Here is a 23,329-nt window from a genome sequence, read left to right on the forward strand (position 1 = left end):
TAAGTCCTAACTGTTCTGAGCCTCAATTCTCTCATCTGAAAAATGGGAACTGCAATTCCTACCTTTTGGGCTTGAAGCAAAGATAAGAAAGAGGTTATCTAGATTGAGTCACACTATCCAAGAGAATCTTTTGTGATCATAAGAATATCTGAGCACTTCCCTGTCCAATGCAGTAACCACTGCCCCCTAGTGTGACAGATGTATTGAATTCTTAAATGCATTTAATCTGAGTTAAATGGAAGTTTAAATAGTCACATGTGGCCAGAGGCTCCATCTTGGACAGTACAGATCTGGAGGGACAAGGACAATCATAATTTTTCCCTTCACATCTTCCCTAGCAGAGGGAATGCAAAAGATGATGTAGCTGCTGTTCTGCAACTGGTTGGAGAAATAGACTCAACGAAACAAATCACAAACCTGTGCGTTAGAGTAAACTGAAGGAGCTTTATAGAGGCACAAGCACAAGCCAAGGGGCAAGCACAGAGGAGGGGACAAACCTGTCTTGGTGGGACTGGGAATGGCTAGTCCAGCGGGGTGGGTAGCGGATGGGGTAGGGCTAGGAATGGATTCCTGCGGTAGGAACAGACCTAACGTGCAAGCAGGGAAGGAGGGCACAGCACCATGCATTAGGATGTGCAAGTGCTGCAGTGATGAAATGGGGACTTGATAAGGGGAAGCTCCCTCATCAAGGTTGGGGAGGCTTCAACAAGAAAGGTCAGCAGTGGCTGGAGCATGAAGGATCCCACCTGCTGCTCTACAGAAACTGAGGTTTTTTTCTGGAGCCCTCCGAAGCCTTTCTAGGTTAATACACTCAGATTTGATGTGTGACCTAGATCAGAAAATGATGACCTCACAAGCCACTCCTTGGGGACAGCTGTGGGTGACCTCCACTTCCCTCATGGCAGCCCTTCCCTCTCAAAATGGTCCCACAACATGTGCCTCTCTGGAGCACAGGAGGGTCATCTTGCTGCCTTCAGACTGGCATTTTGGAAAGATCTTCTTACCATGCATGGGAGGCTCTGGGACTTCATCCACACAGATCTGCTTCTCATTCACCGATGAAGGCTTGAGAGTGTACACAACAAACAGCCCGATTCTTAATGCAGAGAGAAAAGAATGCATTCAGTTGTGAGCTCAACCTGTTTCTGCTGAGCACACCTGAAGGCTTTCTGCACAGATGCACCCAAATGCAATTTCAAGGAGGGTTTGAGTGGAATCACATTATTTTGTGATCAATTCAGTATTACAAGAGACTTCTAAAATCAGGATTCATCAAGCAATTGACTCTGCCAGATCAGTACAGCAGATAGTGATGAGGAGGGAAAAGGCTAAAAGTGCCAGCTAGGACTGTCCTTTGGGAATTCTGAAAAAAGCAGACATGTCAGGTTATCAACTGGTAAGGATGGCTGTGCTCACCAAAATTCTTAAATTCTTGACACTGTCAGCATGTCTGAGTACCAGGGAGGGGTGAACATATCCCTGCTGGGGCATCTTGCAAACCCATCCCTTTTCTCCACTCTTGACCCCAGCAGTTTCCAAGAAATAAACCTTCCATTATATTGAAGGGTGGGATGGTGTGTTGAGTGCAAGCAGGAGAGATTGGGGCTCTATATTCCCTCAGAAAACATCCTAAGATCTTGCCCTTCCCCAAAAGTCTGATGATGTACCTGAGAAAGTCCCGGCTGCTGAAGTGGCCCCTCAGCTGACAGCCTAGGATGGCAATGATGGTGAGAATCTTGGAGGGGGTGAGGCCCGGCTCATTGAAGAGGAAGACGAGCTTGGGTATAAGCCATGCCTGATGAGCAACTTTAGCATTCCGGGGTCCTTCCCTGGTGAGCCCAGGAGAGAAGTAGTAAAAGCTTTTACTGGAATGAACCAAATTTGTTATGTTTCTGCTAAAAAGTTTTCCCAGGCTGGGCTTGCTTCATGGCCCTTGAACTCCAATGTTGTCTTGGCAACTCGTCAAAATGCTGTCAGACACCCATCGAATATGTGTCTGCCAAGTGCCAGAGTCGCTGGGGGATGAGCCTCCCATGCCTTCCAGCCCCCAACCCCCGGAAACTGCCTTCAAAGACAAGCCCCAATTACTGACTTTTAAATTCCAAGCCTAGGGGAAAACTAATGCTGGTCTCAGAAAACTCAGAACAAAGACAGCAGACTGGTATGTGACCGCGGAGCACTTCCCACCAGCCGGGAGCTGGGCTCTTCGAGAGCCTGTCTGGATGTGTGTTCTTCCTGCCCGCCCCAAACCACAAAGTGGATGAACACACCGCTGAGAGTCAAAGGGGAAAAAGACAGAATTCAAGCATCTACATCCCCCTCCTTAGGATAATCACAAATCCAATTTCCAGTAAATTCTACCCCCCAAAGAAAACAGCTCCCAGTGTAAAAGTTCATCTTTTGAAAACAATAGGTACAGAAAGAGAGTGGAAGATGAGAAAGAATAAAAAAAAGGTGGAGGAAGGTGAATTTGGGTGTATAGTTCCAGTATGAATTCAAGTCAGCCCATCTCCAAAGCCAGATACACAGAAAAAGAGACACATCCCAGATCTGTGTGTGACTTATGTTCACTGAACCTACAGGGAAGATGTATATCCATCTGCTGTGAGCTTGGCTGTCTCTTTCTTATCATAGCACTGACCACCTCTTGTTCTGTGTTCTTTCTCTACAGAGCTGTGTCCTGTTCTTTGTGAACATCCAGCACTAAGAAGTGTGAAGTGAAGTGGGTTTATAATAAATATTCAATCGTGAGTGACTAAGTAAATGATGATTAAAACAGATCCCAAATCCTGGGGCCTCCCTGGTGGCACAAGGGGTTAAGATGCCTATAAGGCAATCCACAGCCACTGCAGCATGAGTTCGATCCCCGGGCAGAGAGCCACCAACATGGCACAGCAGACCTCTCCTGTCTCGCCTGCTGCTCCCCGAAGGAGGTAGGTTGATCTGTTGACTTCCCTGCCTCCCTTCTCCCTTATTCTGATCATAGCCAGTTTTCTTGGGGAGTGACCTCCTTTCTAACTCCCCACCAGCTACTCCAGAGGGGCCTGCCCAGGTGAACCAAAATAGTGTCAGTGAGACACCACCCTATTGCGAGGGTGAAGAAAGACCTCTTTCTCTCCAAACTGAGCTGAGTGGAAGATATGCTCTGAGAAGCTCCCCAACAGCAGCTACCTTGCTGCCACAGAAAATTTGCCAAAATGAAACTGGCTAGGAGGAAAGAAGAAAGCAGAGACATGGGTGACAAATCTCTGATAAATGGTGTGCGCACCACCCAGTCATGTGCGAAGATCTGCCCCATTCAATTGTGAAAACCAAAAAAACTACCTCTTTTTTCCCTTTCCTTTTTCTCCTCCTCCTCTCTTTTTTTCCCTACTCTTCTGTCCTTAAGTTGGTTTGGGGGGCCTCCCTGGTGGTGCAAGGGGTTGAGATGCAACCTATGAAGCTGACTGCAGTAGCTGCAGCATGAGTTTGATCCCTGGCCAGGGAGCTACCCACATGGAACGGCAGACCTCTCCTGTCTTGCCCGCTGCTCCCCTCAGCAGTGTATTTCAGTCAGTCTGCCTGTTCTGTTCCCCACTCTGTCTCTGGTGAATCCTCTCACCCCACACACCTCTGGCCTGTACCCCCATACTTGTATGCATAAATAAATAAATCTTTTTTTAAAAAAAAAGTTGTTTGGGTTGCCTTGCTTCCACTTGCAACTAAAAGAGCCCTGACTAATTCAGAAAGCATTTTGGAAAGGTCAAAGAAATAGTGGGTAGGGAGACCTATGGGCCACACTAAGGGAGCTTCTGAGAAAGACATTGCTGTAGAATGAATGTTTGTGCCCCCCTCCTTCAAATTCATGTGTTAAAATTTAACCTTCAATGTGATGGCACCTGAAGGTGGGACCTTTAGGAGAGTCTGAGGTCATGAGGGTGGATCCCAAATGAATGGAATTTGTGTCCTTATAAAGGTGATCTCAGTGAGCTCTCTTGCCCCTTCCATCACATGGAGGTATAATGAGAAAACAGCCTTCTATAAACTGGGAAGCATGTTCTCATCAAGAACCCAAATCTGCCAGAATCTTGATCTTAAGACTTCCAGTCTCCAGATTATTGTGATATAAATTCCTGCTATTTATAAGTTACTCAATCTATGGTATTTTTGCTATAGTAACCTGAATAGTCTAAGACAGATGTGCTGCCACCAGGCACCAGTGCTCTGAGAGCAGAAGCAGGTCATGGTGACTGAACTACTGGCCATCCTTCCCTCCTTCCCAATCAGCTCCTATTCTTGGCATGAAGTCTTTAGTTCCTACCCCCAGGCAGCCAAAGCTCAGCCTACCTTGGTGATTGAAGGATTTCCGTGAGATGGGAAAAGAGAGAGAGCTCCAGGTTGTCTGCAGTATTCATCCAGAGCTGGGAGAGAACAAACACATAGTGAAGCCAAGATTTGTGAAAAGAAAGGTTTCCAAGCAGTGTGAGCATATAGGGAATGGGATGTGATCTCCTTTGGCTTGGAATCACTCCACAATCTGTGAGCTCTAGAATCAGATCAACTATCCTGATAGAATGTAGAGAGTCTCCCCAAAAGAAAAGCTCTGTAATCTCTTCTTCAACTCTGCTGCTGCCTGGAGGTTTCTCTGTGGATCTGGATTATAACCAAGAACAACTTCATTAACCATCTCTTATGTCTGCCCCACCCTGGGTCCCACCGTTGTGGCCACACACCAAATGCATCCTCATGAATCCTTCCAGGCAAATGCCCATGTTCCTATTTTAGGCAGTGGTTTTTGGGTGGAGTGTTCTATAGATATCTGCTAAGTCCTAACAGGTTTAGTTGCTCATTTAAGGTTGTTGCTTCCTTATTTATTGTCTTTCCTGCTGATCTGTTCATAGCTGTAAGTGGAGTATTAAAACACCCTAGTATTATTGTGTTGTTGTTACTCTCTTTAGTTCTGTTAGTAATTGTCTTATGTATCTTGGTGCTCCATCATTCACTGCAAACATGTTTATGAACATTATTTCCTCTTATTTAAGTAGGCCCTTAATCATGTCTTTATCTCATTACCTTTTTAAATTGGAAATATCTTTTATCTGATATAAATACAGCTGTTACTGATTTCTTTTAATGACTGTTTGCTTGTAGGATTTACGGCCAGTCTTTAACTCACAGTGGAAGCTAGCTAACTTTTAGAAATGACTTTAGTAATACCAAATGTCTGAAATCTAGGAAATATGGATAATTGACTATGTTAATTGTTATTTTGTATCATATAACCCCTGTAATAAGGACTTGTTGAGGTATCTGGAGTAGATGTGTTTGAATATCAAAAGGAAAATGTATCAAATTCTGCCCTTTCCCTATTCCTGAGAACACCTCACTCTCAAAATGAGCTACCTAATACTTCTTCAAGGAACCAAAAAACCTAAAACTTGAATGCCCACAACTTACTATTTCTCCCCTGCTTCTCAACTTTCTGTCTCTCCTTACTTCTCAACTTCTAGGCACTTGCTGCTTCTCAACCTTCTTCTATTCCCCTTTGCATCTCAACTTCTTGTCCCTTCCTATTTCTCAACTTTTAGTCCCGCCTTGTTTCACAACTGCCTGTCCCTCTTTAATTGTCCCTCCCTGTCCCTCCCTGCTTCATATCAATTATCAAGGATACCACCCCTCTTCCTTTAACCCACTCTCTTGTCTCCAGACCTTCCTTCTCCTTTAAGGACTTGTCCCATCAATAGTTGATTCTCCTACAATAAAGGGAAGAGTACACTCAAAGTTTATAACAGTTATCTAGATCTCAGAAACAGAAGTCCCTCTTCCTGACTTTTCTGTAATTTAAAATATTCTATGATAAACATATATTATTTTTTTAATTTTAAGACAGTTTTTAAAATAGTTCTATGGACTTCAGCATTCATTAGCTAAAGTAAATCCAGGTTGTATGAAGGGTCTGGGTCCTGATTATCACTGTGTCTCCAAGACACTGCAGTGCCCAAACCACAGGGGCATGAAGAAAATTTTGCTTTGTGAATGGATTGATTCACCCAGAGAAGTTCTGGGCAGTACTCCTCACTTAGTCTTAGAAGTATCCTTTAGTATCTCTTAGTCATCCCTCTAAAGATGTATTTATCAGCAAAACACTGTTCAAAGGAATCATTTTTTAAACCCTCCTGTGTGATGGCATATTATAAATTTTAAATCCTTTCCTAGATACTACTTGGTTTGACTGCTACCCCAGCCTGTGAAGGAAGGTCTTCATCTTACATATAAGAAGATGAGAACTTAGAGATGTCAAGAGGATTGTCCAAGGGCACACAGCTGATTGGTGGTAGAATTTAATTATAAACAGGGCCTCTGAGCTCCAAAGTTTTTGTGATTTTTCCCTCTCACCACCATAATGAGTGTTGAGGAAACTGATCTCAGACCTTAAGTGACACTCTAGACTCTTCACCACCATGTGCACACGTGAGAGCACATGCGCACACACACATATGCACAAACACACTCCCCTTTAGGGTTATTATCAGTATCCAGTTTACCTCAAAATTGCAGAGGATATGCTGGAAGACACCGAAGTTAATGCTAGTAGGTGACCCAAAACCCAACTCTGCAGTGCCAGCGATGGAAAGGATCAGCTGAAAAGTCCGATGGTTTAGGAGTGAAGTCTTCTTCCTCAGGAGAAACGCCATTATCTGAAAGGTTAAAACACAAAGCAGTTTCCTCATGAATGCATCATTGGTGCTCTTTCTCCTTCCCCTGTTTGATCTTACCAGCACCTTTGGTCAGCCCTACCTAAAAGCCCTCTGTTTTCTCCTGCCACCTTCTTCACACCCATTTTTCTCAGAGGAAAACATATACCAACTTCTGTGGCTGACTCATATCATTCTCCACTTTTTTGCACTGGGTATGTTTCTGAGTGTTCATTCTCATTTTCCTTTCTTGGATCCTACACTCATAACCATCCCATATCACCAGGAGGCCACCACCTACCCATGAGTCCAGTTACACTCAGTCTCATTTGAGGCCACAGCCATCAAATATATCATTCTATTGTTCCAGGCCCTTGGAAGCTAGAAACACAATGGAACCCACATCAGGATGGAGGCATTTGGATCCCTGAACCCCCACACCCATCTCGGAGATGATGAAGGACCCCAGCCAACCTCGTGTTTTTATTGACCCCAATCACACAAAGTCAGGCTTCTCAGCCATCCATTGACATCTGGGTCCTCAACCATCTCATCTGGATTCTCGTCTCATCTCATCCACAACTCAATTCCATATGCCCACATATGATACAGTCCTCCCTTCTCCTTTTCTTCTCAGATAAGTTCTTTCAATGTGCCCTTAGTAAGTCTTACTTGTTATCATGAACTAAATGTTTATGCCCTCCCCAAATACCTATATTGAACCTCTGTTTCCCAATGTGATGATGTATGCAGGTAGGTCCTTTTGGATATAATTAGGGCTAGTTGAGTTCATGAGGGTAGAGCCCTCATGAATGGATTAATGCCCTTACAAGAGTCACAAGAGTGCTTGTTTCCTTTTTCTGATCTCTACAATAATAAGAACACAATGAGAAGTTGACCATGTGCAATCTGGGAGAGGTCCTCACCACCACTTGACCATGCTGGCACCCCAATCTTGAGCTTGTCAATTTCCATAAATTCCTATTATTTATGAGCCACTCAGTATGACATCCTTAGTAGCAAACAGACTAAAATCTTGTGATCAGCAAATACTCAATATCTTTTCATACTATTCTGGTTGCTTCTTTCACATATCTGAAATCTGGCCACTTTACTGTGTCCCATCAGGACAGAGTAGGAGAGTTACTTAAGAAAAATTGTACACTCAAGTTTCACTTTACAAATGGTTTAACTTTACAAATGTCAAATTGATACTCACTTTGATTTTGTGGTCCAATTCTGTTCTTCCAGTTGTTTGTTTTCATCATCTTAAAGATGATGATTTTGTCTCTTTTCTCTTCCTCAACACTCTGTTCCCCTCCACCACTGATTTCATACTCTACCAAGAAGATAAAACCCACCAGATATAAACACTGTTACCTCCCACCACCAGACTGACAATGCCTGCATTGCATTTCTTCCTATCACAGTAGGGTCTTCATCTTCCTGGCCTCTGGATTACACCCTCCTCCACATTCTTAAAGACAATGATCCTTGAATAGTTCTCTCCAAGCTTCATCCATTTATCTCTCTTCTGTGACTTCTTTCCACTGACAGGTGTCCAGTAGTGGTTCTCATCTCAAATATAAACCCTCCCTTGACTCCCAAACCCTCTAGCCCAGACTCATGTTACTACTCCTCTTCATAAACAAATTTCCATAAAGCTCTACTGGCATTCTCTGGTTCTACATCTTCACATCTTCAACTCCACTCAGGCAACCATGGCCTCTACATGTCCACCTGCCATAGAAAGGTCACCAATGATTTCCAGGTGCCAGATCCAACAGAGGCATCTCTGTCCTTAATTTGTTTCATTATTTTCTAGCATTTAGCATACAAATACTCTCCTTTTCAAAACACTTTCTTCTTTCATGTTTATTGACAAATCTTTAGTTTCTCTTCCATCTTTCTTTTCAATCTCCATTGTTGGATTTTTAAAATATTTTCAACCTCCATCTGGTTAGTTCCTCATTGCTTCCTCCTCAGTTCTCTTTTCTCCTTACTCCTTTTCTGTAGGTATTCCATCAATTTCTTTGGATTTAATATCATGAGTCATAAGTTAACAACTCTCACAATTACACCATCAGTCTTGCTTGCTTCTCTGAGTTCCAGGGACGTCTATCCACTTGACGTCTCACAGAAATTTCAAACTTAGCAGGTCCCAAATGTCTTCATTCCTTCCTGTCTGAAACTCTCTGGGCACACAACCCTGGTTACTTTGCTCCGCTGTGCATCCAGACTACTTACAAAGATCCCAGGTTTCCCTGGGTTAGGAATGTAGTTTCATACTATGTTGGATAATCACTCAGCCTGCTGCTCAACTCTCACCCTCCAACCCATATTCCACACTGGTGTCTAAAGTCATTCTATAGCCTCAATCATTCCATTTACTGTTGCAAGTCTTCTTATAACTGCTCATAATCTTTGAGATGAAATCCATGCTTCTTGGAGTAACAAAGTAATGGCCCTTCCCTCCCTCTCCATCCTGACTTGCTATGCATTAGTCACAACTGTCATTTCTTCCCAACCATGTGGAGATACTCATACCAGTCCCCTCCAGTGTTTGTATTGTTAGTCTGGAGTACTGTCCTCCTTCTTTACCATGCTATGAAAATCCATCTTATAAAATTTGGTTGGATGTCACCTAGTCTGAGAAGAGGATTTGAATGGTAAATACTTTTGATAGAAATAACAGATAGAAAAGTGTATTCTCTCACTACGCTTTCACATCGAACGAGTAAAGATGCAAATGAATGCAAAGTAAAAGTCTAAAGAATTGTTTAATCTATTCCTGAGCAACTCACTTAAAGATCCTTGTTTTATTTCAATAATTCATTCCTCAAATCCTTACTGAGCATCTACTGTCTACCTGTGTGCTATTAGAGTACAGCAATGAATAGCAAAACCATTCTTGCCCTCCAGAGGCATGTCTCCAGTGAGTCAAGAAGACCACAAACGGGGCCTCCCTTGTGGCCTAGGGGTTGAGTTTTAGCACTGTCACTGTTACCATCTGAGATTTATCCCTAACCAGAGAGCTACCCCACATATGGTGCAGCAGACCTCTCTTGCCTCTCCTACTGCTTCCCCTAACAGTGTATTTCAGTAAATCCACCTGTTCTGTTCCCCACTCTGTCTTTAGTGAATCCTTTAACCCCCCACTTCCCACACCCCTGGCCTACACCCAAGTTCTTCTATGTAAAAATAAATTTTTAAGAAAGAGAAGACCACAAACATGGTTCAAATAAGCACACATCATGCCAACTGAGCATGCCAATTATGAAGAAACAGAAGGCAAGAAAGTGATACTCTTATCACCTAGAAGTGATAAGGTGAGAGGGAGCTTCTATTTGATAAATAGTTGTTATGGAAAGAAAAATAATAATAATCTTGTATCTTTATTCAAACCCACCATTTCTCACATCCCCTCCCATACCCAGCCTCTCCTTCTGGTTTTCCCTGAAGACATGGATATTTGAAATCTTTGCTTTTAAAGACAGAGTTTTAAATTTTTGTTCTTCTGCCTTCATGTCTAAAGGTACAATAAACCTCTGCATCTGATTAACTCTTTACTCAAATAAGGTATTTGGAAATCCTTGCCTCATGATAATATTTTTCTGTCTACCTCATTAGACAGTGCTATAGACTGAATGTTTTGTCTCCTTGCATTCATAAACTGAAACCTAATTCCCTATTCCTCTTAGGTATTAAGAGGTGGGGCCTTGGAGACGTCATTAGGATGGAGCCTTCATGAATGGGATTAGTGCCTTTATAAAAGAGACCTCGGAGAGTTCCCTTGCCTCTTCTGTTATTCAAGACACAATGAAAAGTCTTCGGTTTATGAACCAAGATAGGAGCTCTCACCAGACACCGACTCTGCCAGCCCTTGGATCTTGGATTTCCCAGGCTCCAGAACTGCTGTTTATAAACCACCTCAATCTATGATATATTGTCATAGCAGTCCAACCAGACTGAACTAGACAGTAAGTTCCATGGAGGAAGGGACAAAACTAAGCACAGTGCCTGGCTTCTAGGAGGTGCTCAGTCAATATGAGTTGACTAAATAGGTTCTTTCCATGGGCCACTCCACCATCTCTTCCTGAAAAACTCACTCAACTAAGGCTTCCATGATCCTTTGGCTGCTTTTCTTTTGAATGAAGCCCTTTTGACTCCCCTACCCACATGTGATATCGACCACCTTGGCAGTTCTGTAGCATGTTATCACCTTTTCAAACACTGTGGTGATGTGACAAACACTCATTGAGAACTCATAATGTGCCAGGTCCCGCACTTGGCTATGAGTGAGAATGAGATGATCCCAACTCTAAGGAGCTCAGGGTTTCTGGAAATATGGCTAAAGTACCATCAAGTCACAGACTGTATGGGACACAGACCACATTCTAGAAGAGAAACTCAGACACATGTTGCATTCAATTTATACTAAAATTATTTTCTATTTATATTATTTTATTTTAGATATATTCATGAAAGCAGAAACTACTTTGTATCTTCCTGTGCTCACAATAATAATTAAAATCCCTAGGCACAACAGCACATAACTATGTGCTGATTTAGCACAAATCCCTTTACAACTACCTTTAATACTATAATCAAAGAAAACTTTTATATACAAAGAGTCCCAATTATTGAGTTTTAATATAAACCAAGAAATAGCCATTCACTTATTCCCAAAGTATTTCCTGCATGTCTATTTGATCTCATTGATGGAAAAGAAAAGGAGGCACCAGGTCTTTGGATGACTACAGTGTAGAGGAGATGTGCAGAGTTAAGAGCCATTGGCACTGGGCATCACACAAGAGGCCAGGAGATGATGCACTCTAAGCTCAGGAATCAGGGGAGATATCCCCCTTGCCATTTGAGTTTGATTTGGAAAAATAATGAGGCATATACTTGGGGATCATCCTCCAAGAGCACAGTTATTCAAAGTCACTCTGTATTAGCAATCCATGACCTTGTAGGATTTGGGGAGGAAGGAGTATAGGGTATGAAACATTGGCTGGTTGGTACTGGGGCATGAAGGACCTTTAAAAACCAGTCTAAAGAATTTGAGAGATTGTACCAGGTTTGCACAAGGGATAGATAGCATCATACCTGTAAAGTAGAAGGTGGCTATCATCAATAGGCCACAGGCAGGGCAGGAGGAAAGGGCTGTTTCCAACTTCAGTCCAGGCAACAGGGGGCATGCCTAAAGTGTTCTTCCTCACAGACCCTGACTCGGGAGCCAAAGAGACATGGGGGATTTCTCCCAGTCCCTTGGACCAGGAGGGCCCACTTCAGCCATTGTGTCCCAGAGGCATTATCTAGACTTCGAACCTAGCTCTTCCCTACTCATGCCAGAAGATACTTGGGCAGTGACCATGTCTCACACGATTTTATGAATATTAAATAGCAATAACATTCGCAGAGAACACCTACACAACAATTAATCTCAGCAGCACTTTTCTAAGTCCTCACATATATTAACTCACTTAATCATCACAACCTTATAGAATAGGTGCTGTTATTATTCCCATTTTTCACATAGGATAACTAAAGCACAAAGAGATTAAGAACTAAAGAGAGCTAACATTTGTAGAGTTCTTATTCTGGGCCAGATATAATTCTGAACCCTTCATTTTCATTGAATCATCCAGTCCTCATTGCAACCCCATCATGCAAGATGTTGGGTAATCCATACTATACAGGTGGGGAAGCTGAGGCACAGGAGGTCAGTAATTCACTCAAGGTATAATAGAAGTTAAAGGAAGAGGGAACATTCAAAGTCAGCACTCTTATTACAGAGCCTGGGTTTTTAGCCATCACGTTAGATGCAAAGGTGGGATTGGGGGGAAGAAACCACACGAGTCTTGAATTTATCAGTGAGTGGAACAGTAGCCACAGAGAGGTGGGCATCCCCATCCTGATCAGAGCCTTTTCTGGCTGTCACCTGGCCCTCTGCTATAGCAATGCTGGTCTCAGGACCCAGGAGCTTTCAACTTCCCTTCTCTAGAAGCCACCCTGGAGGGAATGTCTGTTGAAACCAGCAAAGTTCTTCCGTGTTGTTTTGGGACAAAACCTCCTGAGGAGTCACAAACTCAGACGGAAGGATGGGATTACCTGGTACCCAGAGATGTGCCTCATCAGGCGGTCACACATGGGATTGCTGGTCAGGACTGAGTGCAGGACTTTCACAGCTGCGTACATGGTGTGGTCATCTATTGCCAAGGAAATGAGACCCAGGAGGATGGCAGGTCCACCAATGAAGTCCAGGCTGCTGGCAGCAGGGCTGGAGTGGAACACTCTTACCCCTGTGTGGGACAAAGGGGTGTTCCATCAGTATGTCACAGTTTCACTGTCACAGAAAATCCCTTGGCAGCATGCAAGGGGAAATGAGTGGCCAAGGCCAGTATCCATCCATATAGGTGTACCCATGCATGTGGGACAGGCTGGGAGGCAGGGAAGGGGTCTTTAAAAGTCCTCAGTCATTGAGAGACACAATGCTGAGTCCTTTCTGAGTCCCCAGGGGCTGAAACAACCCAATGGGTTTCAGATCACCTACCTCTGTCTCAGTCCAGAGATTTAGATGAGCCAGTGCCCTCTGAATCTCAATTTTCTGGCTATTCTGATAATCCCCGGTTCTTGTCTGCTCCCTAGATCCTAAAGGATAGGATCTTCACACTAACTTGCTGCTTTGCTCTTGCCCGATTGCAGGACACCAATAGAGACTAACTGTTGTTTTTCATTCAAAGGCACAGCCACTTCCCTGCTCAAAGGCCTCACTGTGCTTGCTATAAATATGCTCCCTTGCACATAGATGCCAGCCTGCTTAGTAGCTGAGTTCATTACCAATTGTCAATTGTAACAAGGTGAACTGACCTCTGTGCTCTGTGGGAGGCCAAACTTTGGGCAACATTATTGCCCCAACTCTTGCTCTCACCATTTTGGCTCCCCAACACACCAAGTGAAATGGAAATCCTGCATGTTACTCAGAATTCTAGGTTGCAGGGCCTCCCTGGTGGTGCAAGGGGTTAAGCATCAGCACTATAAAGCTATCCGTAGCCACTGCAGAACAAGTTTGATCCCCGGCCAGAGAGTTGACCCACATGGTGCAACAGACCTCTCCTGTTTCACCCACTGCTCCCCTCAGCAGTGTATTTCAGTAGATCTGCCTGTTCTGTTTCCCAGTCTGTCTCTGGTGAATCCTGTCTTCCCCGTAACTCTGGCCTGCACCCCAGCTCTTGTCTGCATAGATAAATAAATCTTTAAAAAAAAAAAAGAACTCTAGGTTGCACAAATGATGACAGGCATAAATCCTTCTTCCCATGTAGCAGTAATGGTTTGTGACTTGACATACCTAATTGGCCAACAACCACAGCACCAATAGTTCGCAGAGGACCCGAGAGGTGGCCAGCACAATTCCTTAGCAAGAACACAGGTGTGGCATTGTCACGGGATGAAATGTTCATCTAGAGAAATTGGCAATAATTAGCTCTAAAAATTTTCCTGGAAAGGAAGAGGTCTTGTTCATGAGCTCCTCAAGGGCAGGCACCTGAAAACTGACCCACTGTTAGCATTCAGTAAATGATAGTCAGTGAATAATAATGAATAATAATTGAACCAATGTCAGAAGGACTGAAGCCAAAATTCAGGTTTCATGTCTCGCCTCCTGGGCTTTCGTTTAATCATAGGGAGAAATTTCACGTATGCAATTGCACCACCAAATGCCCCACAGGCTCACAGTCAGGCCCCAACAGCACATTCAGGAGGAAGTGCTAGGAAGGCCAGGTCTGCCTTTTTCCCACTTTGGGGGTGTCCAGTCTCTGCAAGCCCAAGACTCTAATTTCTGAGGGTCAAGGAGAACATTCTGGCTTCCTCTGCTATTAAGTACAGCTTTGGTGCTCAACAAAACCTATTTCCCAATCATTCCTTCTCAGTAAAGGGAGGTGATCCCTGTCTATCTGTAAGGGTAAATAGAATGTAAACAAATCAGTCCAAATTCAATAGCAGTAAGCAAAAGAGCTCTTTATAGGGATTAGAAAATAGCAATTCTAATAGCATTTCCATCTACAACACATCTGCTTGCTGTTTCACAAACTAGCTGTTTAAAATAACCACAGCAATTCACAGAACACTTTGCAGTGTTAGCGCAATTGGGGGTCAATTATACTCCAAAAGGGGAAGCTCAATAGTGTTCTCAGTTTCCCAAAGGGTTTTTAAACATTCTACTTGATCCTGCTTTTCTTCAAAGAATGAAGAACACCTACTTTCTTCCCTGAGCAACTCCAAATAAAAGGTTTAGTCTCAGGGGATGCTAATAGGTGAAAGGCATAGGGTATTTTAACAGGTGAAGTGGAAAAGTATCTGTGTGTATCTGTCTACACAAAGTGCAAACCTGAGTTAGTGTTCACTTAAGCAGAAAGTGGAGGCAAACCATGAGAACATGATTCCAGAAGGGGGCAGTAAGAGAAGTTAGAAGGCATACCTCTTTGGCAATCAGGCGGCTGTCCACCTCATTATAAGTGTTTCTGATGTCGGCAACACTGGTGATGGAGGAGCTGGCTATGTGAAGGCCAAAGGAAAGTTTTTCTTCTGCAACCAGGGGTGTTGCTTCCATACCAGGGTCCTCTCCTAAAACAGTGTATTTTCAGTTAGTTCTACTCTCACAGAAAGTGAATTAATCCTCGGAAGAGTAAATATTTACTGCTATATGGCAAAGTCATCATTGAGAAAATGTTTGTATGTTTTTCCATTGTATCTTCAAATGTCTATGTCTATATGTTTTGCACCCACATGATTACTATAAAACAGCGGAATTCCAGGTATGAAATTACTAGAACTTAAAACATCAAGGATGTAATCTTGCTCCCCAAACCAGAATGCTAAGTGATATTAAAGCTGCTTTATGAAAAAGGGAATAGGCTGAACTGGAAGGACAATGAGATGCATGTCCATGGTGAACATCCCATTTGGAATTAGTGGCCTGGTCCTTAAGTTAAGGAAAGCCACACATACTACTTGAGAAGCCTGGTATGAATAGAGCACCGGTGAAACTGGTTGTAAGCCTGATCTTGTCGCATTGCTCTATCCATTGCCATTTGCCAGAGGAAATGCAGTTTAAGGAAGTTGTGGGGCATGGAGACTGAAATACTCGTCCGTCACGAAGCCCAAGGCTTCCGTGTGTAGACTCATTTATCATTCTTCCCAGATGGGAGCTGACCCCTTTGACTTGACTGAGTACAAAGAGCAATGCTCCCTGCTTGAACAGCCAACAATCAATATTGAAAATGTGAATGTTTTGTCTGCCTGTTTAATAATTGAAGACAACAGTATACTTTAGTTAAAAAGCTTCTTCATTAAAAGGAATACAACTTATTTATCTCATTCTCCTCTCTCTTTCTTAGCTGATGGTATTACCCACCCACTATCTCCATTATGTGCTTTGGAGTTGAAATATAAAGGATATTGTCATTTCCTTTTCTGTGACATTTTCTGTTGGGTTGTAAATATATAATGATCCAATTACAGAGGTCTTCCCTAATGACTGACCTATGCTGAGTTTATTCTTCATAAATATGCTATAAATAGCTGGATGGCCATTAAAAAAAATAACATCAACAAGAACATTATGAATCAAAATACTCCATACCTTGGGCATGCACAGCTTGGAAGTTGCCACAGTATCTTGGGCCAAGTTTGTTAATAACTTCCAGAGTTTCCATTGAGATGGCCTCTTCAAAGAGGTATGTGGGGCCAAGACGCCATACTAATGATGACTTTTGCTTCCAAACTCGAGGGGTAGCAATATATCCATAAACATCCACAAATGAAGAGGGATCCATTGAAAGGAAAGGTCCTGGTAATGCCTGCATGTACAACATCTGTTAAAATAAAAAGGATGGGGGGGAATAGCAGGCGGTTAGCTTCAAAACTGAGCAAATAAATACACACAGATCACACAGGTATCAAATGATGTATCTTATTCTTTTCTCAAAGTGAAAACTTATTTTATCTGAAAATATTAAAAAGATAACTCTTGAAGCTGAAAAGTATAACTGAAAAGTTTATAAATTGCTGGTGAGAGTGAAAAACTGATACTCTGGCTTTGGAAATAAATTTAAAAAGAAATATTAAGATCCACTAACAGGTCTATCCTTCTGGTCCCAGTCATTCTTCTAGGAAACTGAATTCTAGTATTAACACATTAACTAAGTCTTCTCTACTAAAAATAATTACACACATACATATCAGGAATGAAGAAATAAAACTTTTTCTATTTCCATATAGCAAATTCCAAGTAATCTACAAAAATAAATAAATCCCTCTTATGACTAATGAGTTCAGCAACATAACAGGTTGAATCATCAAAACAAAAATCAATCATATTCTATAGTCTATCAATTAACATACAGAAATTAAAATTTAAAATACCACTTATTATTATTTAAAGGAAAATTAAATACTTGATAGTAGATGAATAGGATCTATATAGTGAAAAATTTTTAAAAAGATGAAAGAAATCCTATATAAACAGAGAGAAATACCATCTTCAAAGAGTGAAGAAGTAACTTTTTCCAAAGTGATTAAAAGTACGATGCAATTCCTATAAAAATCTTCAAAAATCTTTTTTATCAATACAACCAAGCTAATTCTAAAATATATATGGGAAGATCCAAACCCTAGAATAGCTTAAATGCTTTTTTTTTTAAAGCTTTGAAAAAGGGGTCTTCCACGGTGGCGCAAGGAGTTAAGTCTCTGCACTATCAAGCTACTGGCAGCCACTGCAGCACAATTTTGATCACCAGCCAGGTGCCAGAGTGCTAACCCACAAGGCACAGCAGACTTCTCCTGTCTCGCTGCTCCCCTCAGCAGTATATTTCTGTGAATCCGCCTGCTCTGATCCCCACTCTGTCTCTGGTGAATCCTCTTACCCCCACACCTCTGGCCTATACCCCAGCTCTTGTATGCATAAATAAATAAAATGTTTAAAAAAATTAATGAAGCTTTGGAATGAAAAGAATTAAGTGGGAGACACCACTCTACTCAATATTGTATAGCTATCATACTTAAGATAGTGTGATATTAGTAGGAGGATAGTCACATAAATCAATGGAAAGGAATTCAGATTCCAGAAACAAACACACAAATTTGCCAAACTGATTTTGGGTATAGGTTCAAAAGCAATTCAGTATAGATGCACAGCCTCTCCAGTAAATAGTTCTGGAGCAATTGGGCATCCATAAACAAAGAAATGAACTTCAACCTAAACCTTATACAAAAATTAATTGATTGTTGATCACAAATTCAAATGTAAAGTATCTTAGAACTAGAAAACTTTTAGAGAAAAAATAGAAGAAAAGTTTCATAATTTAGGTCCAGGCAGAGTTCTTAGACTTAACACCAAAAGCATTACCAAAAGAGAAAAAATTGATGAGTCATACCTCATCAAAATAAAAACTTAAGTTCTTCAAAATTCCTTGTGAAAATGGATGAAACCAAGCTATAAATTTGGAGAAATTATTTGCAAATCATATACTCAAAAAAGGACTAGTATATAGAATATATAGAAGAATTCTTAAAATTCTACAGGAAAACCAAATAATATATTCATAAAATGCATGTACATTCTCCACGTGCTTTTCCACCTTCCTGAAACTAATTTTAAATAAATACGAGACTGCCCTTGGATCGGAGTTGCATCTTCTTGGTGTAGTCCCTCTAGGCTTCTCACTGTTCCACATGGACATTGAGTCATCTTTCCCTCACCCCACACCACTCCCAACACTGCTGCTCTTGGAGGCAGCATCGCCTCTCCAATCTAGCTTGCTCTTTTCCCCCCAAATTCCAGCAGTATATACTCACTGCACCATTCAGATTGACCTATAAACATAAAAATCTCAAATTACTCCCAAACCAATTTTGCTCATTCAGGATACTAACATACTTGCCACCTCTCTAAATTTAATTTATCTTCCCTTGGAAATGAAAACAAAGACTCTCACATTTGAGAACAGTGGTTACACCGGGTTGTCTCCAACCTAAGCGCTCCCATATTATTCTTGCCCCACAGAAGTTTGCATTTAAACTCAGTCTTTTAAGTTGATGAGAGTTAATTTCACTTGCCGATCTTGACCCTACTTGTTGAAATTATCTTAGAAAATCAGTTCTGTCAGACTTGGCCTTTGACTATTCTCCAAGGCAAATTTTGGCCTATACCCATGACCTCACACCCCTCCCAGACTTCCTGCTGACCTATGGTTGAGATGTTCACTCATGTGCCTATTCCTTCAACAATACCATCAGTCAATCCATATTCTCCTTAGGGCAGTAAATTCAGTGCAATTCATCAAGGGTTGTTGGAAGGCTTCGTGAGTTGTAGCCCCTGTGCTAGGTGTGAACAAGGGCCAAATATCAATAGGACCTTTTTATCCTATTTGTCCCAAAGTACACAAACTATTTCACAGGATACCAGCCTATTGCTGAAACCAGAGAGATTGCGAGTGCATCCTATAACCATGCCTGAACAGATTAAAAACAAAGACACTGTGCAACCGCAAGAGACCATACTTCCCATCCTGATTGACATGAGTGATCCTGTTCTTCTCCAATGACAACCCTATCCCTTTTTCCTTCCTCCTGTCTCCTAGAAAAACATACATGCACATCTCACAATATACCTTAACATACACAGGTCGAAAGTGGCCTCTCTTTCTGACAGCATCCAATGCAAAACAGACCAACCTCCTCTTCTTTGAACCCAAATCACCTAAAATAAACTCACACCTTATATAAGTCCCTCACAACTCTTCATTATCTTGGTAGAGCAAGTTCAATAAATATAACTTTTGTTTTATAAATATTCATGGAGGTATCAGACTGGTGGACATGGACAATGGCTAGAAACCAAAACAGCACCAAAACATAGTAGATGCTCAATAAACATGGAAGGAGGGAGGGAGGGAAGAAGAGACACAGGGAAGAAGGAAGAAGGAAGAAAAGAAGGAAGAAAGAAGGGAGGAGGAAGGAAGGAAGGAAGGAAGGAAGGAAGGAAGGAAGGAAGGAAGGAAGGAAGGAAGGAAGGAAGGAAGGAAGGAAGGAAGGAAGGAAGGAAGGAAGGACTAGTATTTTTAATAATTTGGGGGGAAAGTTAACTTTATGTCTTGGAGAAACTGGTTTTTTTTAATCTTCCTGCTGAATTTCTCTGAGATTTGTTTGTTGTTGTTTGTTTGTTTGTTTGTTTTTGCTAAGACAATTTTACCAGAAGAGAGAATCATTCATCTTTAGATGTTCCACAGAATTTAGGTTGTTCTGACTTCATGATTCCCAACCTGCTTAATTTTTGTCCTCCTGAGGGACATTTGAAAATATCTGGAGACATCTTTGGTGGCGACAACTGGGCAGAGAGATGCTATGGCATCCAGAGGGATGCTGCTAAATGTCCTACTGTACATAGAATAGGCTCCTACCGCAAAAAATTATCTGGTCCTAACTGTCAACACTGTTGAATTGAGAAACCTTATTAATAAGTGTCTCCATTCTGGCTACATATTATAATCACCCAGGAAACTTTGAAAACATAATCCATATCACCCCACCCCCACAGATTCTGCTGTAATTGGTCTGGGGTGTAGCCTATGCAAGAGAAGTTGAAAAAGAATTTCCAGGTAATTCCAGAATGCAGCTGAGGTTGAGATGTTCTCTCCGGAACCTGGGTGGAATCTGGCCATACCTGCCCACTATGGCCTTCTGGGAACTGCCTTCTGGCTTCTTTGGGACCCTTGACAATGGCTTCTGCAGCAAGCCTACTAGAGCCCTCATCTCCTCGCTTGGTCTCCCTTATACCTCATGGCCTCAGTTGTCTCTACACGGCAGCAATGAGACACTTCCTCCTGCTAAAGCAACATTCACATTCCTTTATCTTTCCTGAATAGGAGGTTATCTTTTGCTCATCGTTCTTGCTCTAAGACTGGCAAGATGTGTTGGAGACTTTGTAAGTTCTACCACCTTGCTCCTCAGTATGTGCACAGATCAGATGCATTTGACTCACCAGGAAGCCTCATAGAAAAGGAGGACCTTATGCACTGTTCAGATCTCCCTGAGAAACCCATGCTTCAACATGTGAGCCGTTTGCTTTGTTCTCTCTGGAGATTTGTATTTTCTTATGTTTATTCTTAGTCATAACTATCAAAATATTCTTATTTCCATTTTTATTTACCTTCTCTCTGTTGTGTTACCTTCATTCCATTTTCTACAGATGCCCTGTTTATGCTGAACTCACTTAAGTGTTCTGACTGCAAGGAAATAGGGGTTCATTGGACCCCAATCCCACCACTGAAAAAAGATAGAGAACTGAACAGAGGCCACTCCTGGGTGGCTAGCCAGGAGTATGGGACAAGAGTGGGTCAAGGGAATCATCTCACCTTGGCTGAGCCAATGGCCTGTCCATCCAGATAGGTGGAAATGGTACAATTCCTTTTCATTTCCTTAGTCACAACCACAGCCAGGTGATGCCACTGACCACAAGCCAGCAGTGGACCACATCTGACCCGAAGCTGCCGTCCTGCAGAAGGCTCAGGGTCATCCTCAGGTTCCATGATATCTGGAAGAGAGCACAAACACCAGCTCGCATGTCCGCCATGGAGGACATGGAACCCAGAGGTGGACCTCGTGCCTGGCAGCCACAGTCTAGACCCTGCCATAAAATCATCACTGTGGTTACCATTCCTGAGCTCTTGCTTTGTGCCAGATACTGGAGAGGACTGCTAAAATATGAGCTCACATTCTCTTCACAATAATCCTGTGAGGGAGGTTTTATCCTGATTCCCATTTTAGCATCCCAAGGCATACAGAGTTAGGCAACTTGCCCAAGGTGGTGGATTCAAATCCCAGGCAGGCTCTGGGGTCTCCCTGCACCAGCACATCTCCACAGACACGTGCATTCTCTGGCATCATTCTGAGAGGGAGGGGGAGAGGCAGTAGTGCTGTGTGTCAAGGATGCCAGTCATGCTCTGGACCTTTCGGTGGCTTCACTAAGAAATAGCTACCCTCTCAGGGTGCACATGACCAGACAAGCTGGGACATGCTGGGTTTGGCCCCCTCAGACCAACTTAGGTCACCATAGATGGATGACTTTAGAAGCCACGCTGAACTCTAAAAGGCAGAGCCAGGACCAGGCACCAGCATCACTGAAGGAGGCTTGGGCCCTGGGCTATATGCTGCCAAGCACCGGCAACCCTCTGGATTTGGGACTGAGAAGTAGCCCTGGCTCAGTTGTGTGCATTCTCACGAGCCTTTCCAAGGAGATGCCCCAGTGAGGGGAAGCCCTGAATCCCCTTAACAACAATTCCACCAGGGCCCAGCAATGTTCCTGGAAGGCCACCAAGACACCTCCGAAGCCACACTGAGGCCTGGGCCTTGTCTGCCTGGCAGTTATACCATGAAACTGCCTGGGTCATGGCAGACATATAACAAACACTCATTTAGGTGGTTCATCGGGTATGGAACTCAAGAGAGCAATTTCAAAAGATGGAAAAATGAGAGGTTTTAGTCATGCTTGTGGCAAGAACTTCTGACACAGCCCCACTCCCCCAAGTGGAGGTGAAAGCAGCTTTGTCTCCCAGCACCTTACCTAGGGGCTGAAACTCTTTCTCTTCCGTAGACACAACCAACGAGAGGTCTTCTGGGCAGAGGCTGATGGAGAAGCAGACAAAGGGCTGCTCGGTCCTGGCCAGGTGGCGCACCAGGGTGAAGAAGTGCAGCGGGTGGCCCTCAGGGACCCTGCTGTGCCTGCTGATCAGGAACCAGCAGGAGAAGGTGAGGCCCCCAGGTGGAGGGAATGACCTGGAAGTGCCTGGGGTAAGAACACAAGCCTGTACTTAGGCTTTGTCCTGTCACAGAAGCCCATCCAGACTCAATGTGGCTCTGATTCAGCCCAGGATGGCCCTATTTGGTGCCAGCACCACATGTGACTCATTCACACTTTACATCAACCCCATGTGGCAGGATGCTCTGTCTCACCATTCATACTCACAGGAATAAGTCATATTCCCACAGGGACTTAAACAAGACCCTCAAAGTCTCTCTCCAGTTCTGTCCCATTGTTATTCTATGCCACCTTGTCACGTAAGTAGAACGGGAGCACAACCGTGAGATCTAGTGTCATTTGGTGGTCTGGTCAGCTGATCTAAAGCTAGACCCTGTGCTACATGTGGTAGGAGACACTGCAGTTTAACTAGTCCCATGAGCTACATGGGGAAGGCATCAATCTCAGGAAGCCCAGATCCTCCCACCCCACAATGGGGTAAGCAGTGAAGGTAGGGCTCACTGTCCTCACCGAATGGTCAGGGTCAGACTTAGTGTCCTGTGCTGAAGGGTTGTGAATGCAATGGTTCCTCCATGCTCACCCTTCCCTAGAAATACAGACCCTGATCCTCCTGATAAAGGGTGATTGGTTTTCATCTCAGGTCAGCATGCCAAGGTTCAAGAACAGCTCTGTTTCTGAATGACAGTAAACATACAACTCACATTCTTCTCTAGAAAGAGTCATAAGGTTAGTCACCAAAATAATGAATCTAACCCAGGCTCAGTTGACAAGTCACCCCCTGAACCAAGCAGTGCTTACTGAACGCCCCTCTATACACAAAGTCATGGGCCTTGGGGAC

At 43.0% G+C, this 23,329-nt stretch overlaps 1 protein-coding gene across 1 annotated transcript in view; it reads right to left on the bottom strand.

The window, feature by feature from the left end:
• The window catches only part of WDFY4 (WDFY family member 4), a 223,540-nt gene that overhangs the window by 133,762 nt on the left and 66,449 nt on the right, over positions 1-23,329 (bottom strand). Inside the window, exons 19-28 of the mRNA XM_054690149.1 lie at positions 22,297-22,518; positions 21,089-21,267; positions 16,318-16,549; positions 15,154-15,299; positions 14,026-14,137; positions 12,789-12,979; positions 6,525-6,677; positions 4,327-4,400; positions 1,668-1,829; positions 1,005-1,096 (exon numbers count right to left, since the gene is read on the bottom strand). Coding sequence (XP_054546124.1) covers positions 1,005-1,096; positions 1,668-1,829; positions 4,327-4,400; positions 6,525-6,677; positions 12,789-12,979; positions 14,026-14,137; positions 15,154-15,299; positions 16,318-16,549; positions 21,089-21,267; positions 22,297-22,518 — 1,563 coding nt within the window. The remainder of the gene's footprint in view (positions 1-1,004; positions 1,097-1,667; positions 1,830-4,326; positions 4,401-6,524; positions 6,678-12,788; positions 12,980-14,025; positions 14,138-15,153; positions 15,300-16,317; positions 16,550-21,088; positions 21,268-22,296; positions 22,519-23,329) is intronic.

The sequence above is a fragment of the Talpa occidentalis genome, unplaced genomic scaffold, assembly GCF_014898055.3.
Source record: "Talpa occidentalis isolate TD23 unplaced genomic scaffold, MPIMG_talOcc4v2.1 talOcc4.8, whole genome shotgun sequence".
NCBI lineage: Eukaryota > Metazoa > Chordata > Mammalia > Eulipotyphla > Talpidae > Talpa > Talpa occidentalis.